Here is an 11,969-nt window from a genome sequence, read left to right as displayed (position 1 = left end):
ATTCATTTCTGAGCTTAGGGAGGGATGTTATGTCCGACTTCGCAAACTTCTCCTATAGTAGAGGAGACCGTGGGAGTCGACCTTCACCCATCTGATAACCAGATGAGACATATTTTTTATCAAATATAATTTATTAACAAAAATGCCTATGATGGCTTGGCTATCAAAAAGTGTTCATGGCTATTTTTAATTAAATTAATTTTAGTCAATTTTTTTTCATCACCTTCACACATTTGATAACCGAATGAATTTCATTTCAACTGATAGTTTTTAATACACAGAATATGCCTTTGTAGGCTTGTCTATTTATTTCTGTTCATGGCTACCTGCCAAGCAGATGTAAACAGGTAAGTCAATATAGGAAACTTTAGTGTTCTGATAACCAATCGAAATTGGTATCATAAGTAAGATATTTTAATTACAAAACTAATCGTATAGGCTTGTCTGCAAAAAATCGTTGATGAAATATTTTTGTCAGGCTATAAAATTTAAAAATTGGAGCAATTTGATAGGTGTGAGAGAGAAAGTAGAGCGGCCGAGGTCCGTGTAATAGAACAAGACACAACATAGCAGCTGCACGCTACCTGACCGTTGAATGTGTCCGAGTGCGCATGCTCATGTACATGTGAGTGACAGAGACAGCATTTATTTATCATAGTCGACAGTAATTTTAAACTCTAATTTATTTTAACTTTAATTTAATTATATTAGAAATACTTACGGCTGTAAAATAATGAAAAATAAATTATTAAATATATTAATAATAAAAAAAAATAAATTCAACTAAATTTTTTTTTCATTTTGCAGCTAAATTATAAAATTTTAAAATTATAAAAAAATTTATATTCATTATTTAAAATATATTATAAAGAATAATCTATATTATTAAAAGAATAAGGAAGATGTTGGTCCCGCCATATTTACATGCTAAAATTAGTTAATGTTATTAAATTTTCTATCGTTAAAAAGATCTTGACTTGAATTTGTGTCTTTTCATAGTTTAAAGTCTTTTTTATCGACAAATATGGAGATAAAGCGATTTATTTATTTCATTCGAATTACATTAAAATTACGCGGGAAAAAAAAGACGGTCGTATTTATTTTCTTTATTTAAATTAATATTTTAATTTTCCGGCAAGGAATCTTTTTTTTTCTGTGTACTTCATAAATTTCGTACCGATATTTGAGCAGTCACGTAGTTGCTGGTAGTTGCTCGTTTATTCATTGTTGAAAATTAAATAAATGCCGTAAAGCGGAAAAGAATAAGTGTTACTCATAATATTTTATTATAATAAATAAGAAAAATTCATCAATAGAGAAAAAGAAAATTTAGTACATTTATACTATTTAAAATGTTTATTACAAAGCATATAAAATACATAGAAAAATGAAATTGACAAATTCATTATAATTTTTATTCTTCATAATCGGAATCATCGGAAGTTAAATAATGTTCATCAGATTCTAATAATTCTTCTTCATGTCCATTATCCATGATTTGTACAATGTCATCAATTTTTAAGGGTGTTTGGTCCCCAACAAATCCAATTGGTTTAAAATTATCATCCTCTAACAGCCAACAATTTTCAGGGCGCAATTTCGAGCAATCTCGATCAGTCGCATGAAGCCACATAGAATTGACATAAATCGTGCGTAAAATTTTTTGTGTTAAGGAAGACCAGCATGATGGCAAATTGTTGGAGTCATAACTTTTAACTTTTTTCAAAAAGTGAACATTATCCTCTTTCGCGGAATAATTTTCCATGAAAATGCAATACCGGGCGTTATTCACACTAGTGCAATTTTTTATGCCATACATAAGAGCGGTAAACTCCTGAACGGCCTTCATTCTTTCATTTATGAAAATATCTGTTTCATCTAATAATGACGCAAATATGTTTTGGTATGATTCATTTTTGGAGAACAGTTTAAATGGCCGAACTTTGCCTTTCTGTTCAAAAGCCGCTGTATAATCACAACCAGTATACGCATGTAAAGCTGGTAGGTTTCGGCATAGCGTGGTTCCTAATTTTTTGGCCAATTCCGTGCAATTAATGCAATCGAGGTCTTTTGAATTTTTTTTTTATTTGTTAAACTTGCTATCCAAGCTTCTGATTGTTCCAATTTATCTATGTTTCCAAGCAAAATAATCATTACGTCGGTATCGGAAGATTTAATTAAAATCTTTGATCCCGGCGTTACTTTGGACGCATGAAAAATTATCCTGGTATCCGCCTCTTCATGATCACACATATATTCAATTTCTTCAGTTTTTTTCATTCGATTTTGGTGCGCTTCATAGGAGTTACAACGATTCTGAACAGTTAGAAAAATTTTTTTGTCTTTAATAATTGTTACTAAATTATCATTTTCCCAATAGACAGATAAAAACTGAACCAAAGCCTCTTTAAATCGGTAATTTTTTAAGCTACGTAAAAAATCTGGCGGCCTGTTTTGTTGGGGTCCAGAAATATTAAATGGAACGTCAATTTCTTGACAATTTTGGCGTTCTGTTTCTTTTATTGATGGCGACATATAACGATCGAAAACTAAATGCACCTGTGCGGCTGTCGTCGAACCAATTTTTATGAGTATCGATTCAGCAATTTTTTCAAAAGTTTGTGGTATTGAGGCTCCAATTAAATAAAAATAATAAAAACCATCGATTATTTCCACATCAATCTGTGTCGGCTCTGAAACTTCGACGTTCGATTTCAATGTTTTCGCTAATGTCGACTTATCGGTTTTTAACATTCCACCATCATACGAGAAAAGAGCAGGTGGCATCGGTGCGAGCGGAAAAGTTAAGCAGAATTCTATATTAATTTTTTTTGTTATACTGACTGCTAATGATCGTCCAAGAATATCTCGTTCCATCTTCAATAACACTTTCTTACTTTTATCTTTGTTCTTTACAGTTTTTGTGATACACTCTGATGCAAAATTAAAAATTTTATTACGAGATATGGGTTTTTCAAATCTTCCAGGAACTGAGCAGCATTCGGAAATAAAATTGAGTTTTTGTTTATGACCTTCTTCTTTAATATTTTGTAGAAAATTGGTAACATTTTCTGATGCGGCTCTGCCTGTTGAAATATTGAATAAAACATTTTTATCAATATTATCATCGAATGGATTCATTGTATTATTTATTGCCTCAATTATACTGTGGAGACTTTTTTGATCTTTGATTATTCTGTTTTTCTGTAAGCAATATGATGTATCGTCAGTTTTTGACATGCCAATATTTTCTTTTAGACTTGTTAGAATTTTTGTTCTCATGCTGTGATTAAGAGCCCATCGCTGTCAAGCTGATATTGCTTCCACTGCAAGATTGTTTGTTAATTCATCACTAGCATCAGAGCTGATTGTTTGTTCCAGAGTTAAATCAACGGGTGATCTCGAGAAATTCGCTTTAGTACGCCGGACTCCGAATGCACCTCGTCGAAATTCTGTAACCAAAGGCGAATTTCTCGTATACAGTCTGATTAAATTGCTTACATATAAAAGACCCCATCTGGCATAGTTTGGTTGGTTAAGTCCAAAGAATAAATCACAAATGTTATAAATCGAGTCAATGTACAATTCAATATTACATGTGCGTATACTTCTTGAAAAACGAAGAAATAAATTAATATATTTTGCAGTATAGATAATAGTACTGAGCAGTTTTCCCTTTTTCGCCAGCCAAAGTTTGTCTACAGAACTCTTTATACCCATTAACAATTTTGTCTAAAGCCTGTGGTAATTCAATAGCATCATGAACGTTAGATGCTGTTGTATTAAACGAAGCGGTTTCTCTTACCGTCTGTAATAAATTGTCTAACAATTCCAAATATACGTTAGTTGTTAATGAATATTGTTGAAAATGTGATGTTTGTAAAGCAGCAGCAGTTAGCGGATGTAAACGCTTGCACCGGTTAAAATGCTTACTATCCAAAAAGCTGTTAGTCGAACCAGTAGCTTATACTTCAGCTTGAGTTAGAATTTCAACCAATCCACAGGAATCTATGAATTTCCCAATAGCTTTGAAAAATGCCATCTGCATGTGAAACGCACCCAAATTGATAAAAATATTATCAAATTTTGGATGTTCTTTCTCTTGAATTTGCATTGCCATTTTAGCTATAGCTAAATCATATGTTACAATAATCTGATTTTGGTGACATTGTTCTGCAATTTCATTGGCCATGATCAGTGTTTCATTCACTACAGCATACGAGGTAGGAGAAGAGTTAATAGGTGAGAGATATTCTATTTTCTGAACTTCACTGAGATCGGTTGATATTTTACAGTTATAACCTAACCACAAGGGAATTGAATCTTGACCAAGTAACGAAATAACCCATAAAATATCTTTGCTTTTTGCTATCTCTGTTGCGCCTTTGCAAAGTTCGATTGTGCTAGTGATTGAATCCACTTCAAGTATATTCATACTAACTGTCGATTTGAAGTATGAAGCTCGAATATCTCGTGAGATTCCAACGAAACGTCTTCTTTTTCGTGAAGGCTCGTGATCTTCTTCATTGTCATGAAGCACAGGTGTTGAAGCTCTCATCGGTTCAAGCTCAGAATCTTCGTTTTGAGTGTCGCATTGGTAAACTATTCCAACTGTATCATGCATGGTATCTTTTCCGGAATTCGTATCGACAAAACGATCAAGATTGTCGAAAGCTACATGAGTGCTACAGTTATTTGTTGTGCTGAGTCCGGGTGGTAGAACTTTGTTGTCTTGAACCGAAGTATATGTCATTTCAGTTTCAAGTTCTTCTGCAAAATTATAAGAGATAGTATGACCATATTTATTTAACATCGTAATAACTTGACGCGAATTTGTTATTGATTTTATTGCTAAACCAAGTGTTAAATTTTTTGCTGGTTTACATGCGCCCTTAGTGACAGCGTAAATTATATCACTGCAAATTGATATAACTTGTGTTGTAGCCTGGGTTGAGTTTTTATCGAAAAACTGAGGACCTTTAATAAGATTACACATAAAATCAAATAACAATGGTGGGATTTCACATTCTCCGCGAATGACGTCTTCTGCTGTGAAGCGTTTAGGCAACGTCTTCGAATCAATTTGTTTTATACAGTTTCTTAAGTGAAAAGCAACATCATCAAATTTTTCTTCGTTTTTTTTCTCCAGAAATGTTGTATTATTAGCCATAACTGAAATGTTCATGTCTGCTTTATATATTATTTTTTGATAACGAGGACCGTTCGATGCTTCAATTATTAAAGCATCACCAAATTTTTAAAAAATTTTTTTTTCCAGCATTTCAGATCGGTAATCCTGAAAATCAAAAGAATCGATTATATCTTTTTCAAATTCTAATAATAGAGCTTGGTATCTTACAAATAATTGAGAGAAGTACATTACTCGATTATTTTTAATTATTTCATTTGAAATAAAATCGGCAATCCATTCAAAAGCTTGTTTATGCAGGTTTCGATGAGTATGCCAACTGGAATCTGAAGGATGATCATAACTTCGTTTTTCTTTCGTTAACAAAGAAGCATAGCAGGGTTTATGATAAGCAACCGGTTGATTCTTCAGCTTTACAAGAAACTCATGATCACTTAAGCTTTCTGCTACATTTTTTATTTTTTCATATAGCTCATTACTCGAGAAAACGATAAGATTGAGGACTCGCTTTCCTGATTTTTTCTGTTTCTGGTTGCAAAATATTATGACAGAGAGACTAATCTTGCCAAGTCTGGTCGCACCTAGTATTATAGTCGAATATTAGGGCGCCACTGGAAGATGGACTCGGCCTTCCAGAACCGGATGTTGTATGATTTTATTTTTATTAAATTAAATTAATTTATTACTCAGGGTCGTTTGTAATATTTTGTGAGTGAGAAGAGGAATCGTAGAGTAGGCTGAAATAATGTTACTTCAAATTTTATTTAATTTAAGCACCTTGCTTTATTTTCTTACCCTGTGACAATATTTATTTCTTATGGCAAACTAATTTTACTTATGACAAACTAGGATTCTTATGACAAACTAATTTCTTATGACAAACTAATTTCTTATGACAAACTAATTTCTTATGGCAAACTAATTTCCTCGTCCCCTAGACGGTTACTTATGGCAAACTAAATTCTTCGTCCCCTGGACGGTTACTTATGACAAACTAATTTCTTATGGCAAACTAATATTTTCTCGTCCCCTGGACCGTAACTTATGACAAACTAAATTTCTCTCGTCCCCTGGACGGTTTTCCACACCCACACACCCACTTAATTTATACCTCGTCCCCTGGAAGGTAAACCTTAATATTAATTTAAAAAATCATCCCCTGGATGTATAATTAATTAAAATAACTTAACATGTCCACCGGACCTAAATCACAGACACAGTTTTCTTTACTAAAAATTACTGACTCGACTTTGAACTCTACTTTTATTTTATTTAATTCGTACTCAATGACATCACTTTCTTTTACTCAATTATTAAACTTGATATTTTATATAAAATTGCACTAATAAAATTTCCAGTATAAACATTTCACAACTACTTAATTCTCACTGATTCATTTAATTCATTTATTAATTTTCACTGTCTTATTTCATTCAATTATATTTATTAATTAATTAATTTTGGTTTTAATTTAATTATTAATTAATTAATTTTCACTGACAAATTTCCCTTAACATTTGCTTCCAATATCTATATATTTAATTTACTCGAAATTTTCTGATAATTATTCTTACTCAACTTAATTTACTGAGAAAATAATCCATTCTTAAGTTTTACTCGACACAATTTTATCGTAATTTTTCTAGCGTCTTATTTTTGATTTTATAATTTTAATTAGAATTATTTTAACATTATTTTATAATTATTTTATGACTAATTTTACGACTAGAATTACTTTAAAATTGACTCGAACATTCGGCCGGTCAATTGACGTCGCAAGGCCTTAATTTACGATTTTACAACGCGGGAAAACTTTTGTCTAGAGCGGCCGACAGGCCTGAATACTTTTATTAAAATTATTGAATTTATTTATTGAATAATTTATACGGAAAAATTTATTTTATTCCAGCCGAGAGGCCTCGAATGAAATAAATTTCGAGTTACAACAGAACGACGAGTACACGGCAAAGATTTTACGTAAATTTCGGGACTCCGAGACGCGTGATTACACTAGCCGACGGGCCTTGAAATATCAATCTAATATCGCGAAACCAGCAGAAAGATATTAAGTAAATTAATTATAATTAATTCGGCCCTCAATTATTTAAGTTAGAGGCCTTAATTAATTATAATTTTTACCTCGAGGAAACTCCAACAGTCACGATGAGAAGGTATCAAGTGGTCTCGTCGCCTCCTCTAAGTTTCTCTCCGCTGGTCTGCACTCTCTCTCTCTCGTCACCCAGGAATTTCAATTGGTAATCTGTCAAGGAACAGTACGCATTAATATTTTGTTAAGTTATCGATTATTAGAATTGTCGGCCTAAAGGCCTAATAATTAATTAAACAGTTAAATATAAATTAATTATCGCCTCGTTCCACGTGAAGCGTGAACGGACGTATATATTTACCTTGATGATGCTAAGTTTGCGTCCGTTGGTTCTCGTCGTCTGGACAACTCTTAACTTCTTTTTGTTCCGCAGTCCATTATATCTTTTCACTCCCGTCCACTTCTCCGGAAACCTATTCCCACTTTCTTAAACTAAAGGAAATGACGAACGGACGAGCCTTAGTGATCTATGCGACACCCGGTGACTAGTCGCAACACTACTCGTAACTTACGAGGTCATCGGCCGGTTATGGCGGGAACGAAATTCAAATTCAAATTTATTTATTTATTTATGTTCATTAAAATTACCCTGTCACAATATACAGACAACTTGGCCAGCTGATGTAGAAGATGTTGAAGTTGACGGCATCTAAAATAAACAGAAAACTTTAAAGTTTCTAGTTTACTATTTTAAGATGTTCAAAAATAAAAAAATATATATTGTCAATAAAAAAAAAATAAATGCAGTAAAAGTAAAATAAATGAGATATATAAAGTAATTTCTATTATACGAGGTATCTAATACTGTGCTTAAACAATATTTCAATGATTCTGTAGCAAATAATAAATCATTACCTCGTTCGAATCCTCAGAAATTGCAATGTTTTCTGTATTATTTTCGTTATCTTGAAGAGCTGTTGTCTCTGAAGGTTCATTATCACTTGAACAAAGACTTCTTGAGGTCGTTGGAAGCTTCAAAAATTAGATAAAAATAATTATATAATGAGAATGAAAATTTTAATGTTATTGAATCAATTCACATGATGTAAGGAAATTTATTCATTGGTAAAATGTATATTTATATTAAATTTGTCAATTAATGGACATAACTTTCACAAGGGTCAAGTTTATAGCTACAATAAATTGTTTAAATTTTAATATAGTCAACAAAATTTTAATAAAAAAAAAGCTTACATTTACAAAAATGACATATTTGAAATTGAATGTACGGTTTTTTTTAAAGCAAAAATTGATATAAAAAAAATAGCCAATAGTAAATTTTTAATAAGTATAAACAAAAGCTTTTACGTACTTGATAATTTTTGACGAAATTTTCAAATTCTTCTTTGGACTTGTTTTGTAAAACTGTAATTTTGTTGTAACACGTGGAGTGATAACCAACAAAATCCAACGATTCTTTGCTCAATTTAATTTTTCCATACTTAAAATTTTTTTTTTTACGGAAAGCCAATTTTAAATGGCATATTTTATAAGAATTTTCACTAAAATTAATTATATCTTCTTTTGTATCACACAAAAAACACTTTTTACTATTTTTCGACATCTTGATAAATATTAAAATTATTTAGCACGTGTTGTTTGTCACTAATAAATTTTCTGCGCCTGTACATGAGCATGCGCACTCGGACACATTCAACGGTCAGGTAGCGTGCAGCTGCTATGTTGTGTCTTGTTCTATTACACGGACCTCGGCCGCTCTACTTTCTCTCTCACACCTATCAAATTGCTCCAATTTTTAAATTTTATAGCCTGACAAAAATATTTCATCAACGATTTTTTGCAGACAAGCCTATACGATTAGTTTTGTAATTAAAATATCTTACTTATGATACCAATTTCGATTGGTTATCAGAACACTAAAGTTTCCTATATTGACTTACCTGTTTACATCTGCTTGGCAGGTAGCCATGAACAGAAATAAATAGACAAGCCTACAAAGGCATATTCTGTGTATTAAAAACTATCAGTTGAAATGAAATTCATTCGGTTATCAAATATGTGAAGGTGATGAAAAAAAATTGACTAAAATTAATTTAATTAAAAATAGCCATGAACACTTTTTGATAGCCAAGCCATCATAGGCATTTTTGTTAATAAATTATATTTGATAAAAAATATGTCCCATCTGGTTATCAGATGGGTGAAGGTCGATCTCCCACCGGCTCTTAGACTACTACAGTCATGTTGAACACTCCATAGGAATACAAATTCCGATTTTTTTTGAGAGAAACAAGGATGGGTTCAATGAAGTGTGACAAACCTATTCTACCAGATTTCTTTCTTTCTGTCTTTCATTGAGCGTGTTCAGCCGAACAAAATACTGAGTAATTTTAGTCAGTTAGTCAGACTAAAAGAAATTTTATCCTGAGCTCCTGAGCACAGTGTGTTTTCCGCCTGGACACACTGTTTAACTCTTACTATAGTTTAAAAGTGTCATAACCTAATTTTTCATGCTGTCATATTTATGATATTATTTATTATTGAAATAAGTGAATTACAATGGAGAATATTATAAACAATATTTTAATGGAGGAAATTGTATTTGATCCTTTCGAAGATATTAATAATTTAGTGCATCAATTTCCATTAAACGGTAAGTAGATAAATTAGTTTAAGTGGGTGATGTTAAAATTAATAAAAACTCCAGATCATTTAAAAATTTGTTTTTTAACAACTGAAAATAATAAATTATCGTAAATATCAGTTAATTTTAACATTCATTTTTGAACGATTAAGAAGTTTTTTTTTATTTAGGTTTTGCAAACTTTACGAACGAAGCGGAAGCTCTGATCATGGAGTTGGAAGGAAATGGTGCTGAAATAAATCCTCGTAATGATGCACCCGCTAGAATATTGAATTATTACGAGGAGGTAATTCCAAACTATACAGATTACGATTTTTATAGTCACTTTCGTATGTCACGAGAATCCTTCGAGGCAAGCAAAAAATTACACCAATCTGAATTTGTGAAGATTTAATTTGGAATTGTTTTTATAGGAGCTAGAAAATGTCATCAGGCGACACATTCCCAATAATGAAGACGATGATGATAATGATGATGATTCAATTCCTGTGAAAAAAAAAATCTTATTAACAATTTGGATTTTAGCTACTCCAGATAGTTTTCGATCAGTTGCAGATAGATTTGGACTACCTAAGTCTACTGCTCACTTGATATTTACAGAAATTGTTGATGTATTGTCTTATCTTCTACCTCAGTTCATCCGTTGGCCCGATGCAAATGAATGCGAAGTTATTGAAGCTGTATGTATTGATGACAGTACTATAGATGTAATGATTTCTGATTAAATGATCTTTAGGGATTTCTTTCAAAGCCACAAGGGTTTCCCGGAATTATTGGAGCTATCGACGGATCTCATATTGAAATTTTGCAGCCTCCAGGCAATGCAAACGATTATTATAATCGAAAAGAGAAACATTCTATAATATTACAAGGTATTATGATAAATTATCATATATTTATATATCTATATTAATATTATGTGTCTATGTTAGAATAAAACATTTATGATATTCTTATTTTCTCACTGAATTTTTACAAATCACATTTAATACTGTTCATATAATTAAACATTTGATTAAATTCTATAGGTACATGTGATCATAATGGGAAATTTATAGACGTACTAATTGGAAGACCTGGTAGAGCACACGATGCATCTGTTTTTAGATCTTCAACTTTATTTACCCGACTAGCAGATGCTGAGAATCCACTATTACGGCCTAACCAACATATACTTGGTGATTCTGCATATCCGTTAATGGTGAACCTTCTAACGCCTTTTAAAGACAATGGTCACCTCACCAGACATCAAGTCAATTACAATGTAAAACATGCATCATCGCGATCAATAATTGAGCGCGCGTTTGGTTTACTAAAAGGAAAATTTCGTAGATTACAATATTTAAACGTCAAATCTGTTGATATGGCCATTAAAATAGTTTCCGCAGCATGTACTTTGCACAATTTTATTCTAATTCAGGGTGACGTAAATATTAGGAATAATTTTCCTGGCGAAAATATTAATAATAACGACAATAATAATGATGATAATGGTAATAACAATAATGGAATGGACGTAGATATGAATGAAGAAGCGGAAAATGAAAATGCCGATGCAAAAGTAAAGCGAAATAACATCATGAATTCTATGTAAATAGCAAAAAAATAACAATTGTATAATTAAATCTGTTTTAATAAAAATACTGTTGAAAAAACTACAAGATTCTTGAAAATCAATCTATTCTTTATTTTTAGGTAGTTTAGTGTAACATTTGTTGACAGTATATAAAATGTAAGATCTGTTTAGTTCATGAATATAAGTTTAAAAACAAAAATAATTTTACCAAGATTAAAAAACTGTCACTTATTTGTAGTTTTTCATTTGACTCAATCTCTTAATATCAAGTTAGTAGAGCATGCTTATAAATTTAATAACGCAGATAACTGAATGACATTTTTTACATTGAATATTTTAGTACAAACAATGAAGTAAACTTTTTATATTACTACAGTATAAACTTTCTTTTAAACATATAAGACTTAAAGATACGTTTTTCATTTTCAGGTAAACTGAATATGAAAATTATCACATTTCACAAATAATTAACTATTTATCACATATTTACTGAATTATTTTGTACTTTTTTACCTTAATATTCTCATAAAAT

At 31.3% G+C, this 11,969-nt stretch overlaps 1 protein-coding gene across 1 annotated transcript; it reads left to right on the top strand.

Moving 5' to 3' along the window:
* The first annotated feature begins 10,062 nt into the window (after window positions 1–10,062).
* LOC128667826 (putative nuclease HARBI1) lies at window positions 10,063–11,455 on the top strand. The gene is made up of 4 exons (XM_053739529.1): window positions 10,063–10,147; window positions 10,275–10,541; window positions 10,598–10,733; window positions 10,890–11,455. The coding sequence occupies exons 1-4, from the start codon at window positions 10,070–10,072 to the stop codon at window positions 11,453–11,455; spliced, it is 1,047 nt and encodes a 348-aa protein (XP_053595504.1). The 5' UTR covers window positions 10,063–10,069.
* The last annotated feature ends 514 nt before the right edge of the window (window positions 11,456–11,969 follow it).

The sequence above is a fragment of the Microplitis demolitor genome, chromosome 5 (genome assembly GCF_026212275.2).
Source record: "Microplitis demolitor isolate Queensland-Clemson2020A chromosome 5, iyMicDemo2.1a, whole genome shotgun sequence".
In the NCBI taxonomy this organism is placed as follows: Eukaryota; Metazoa; Arthropoda; class Insecta; order Hymenoptera; family Braconidae; genus Microplitis; species Microplitis demolitor.
The sequence above is the reverse complement of the archived record's forward strand: the minus strand, read 5'-3'. Positions and strand labels throughout refer to the sequence as shown.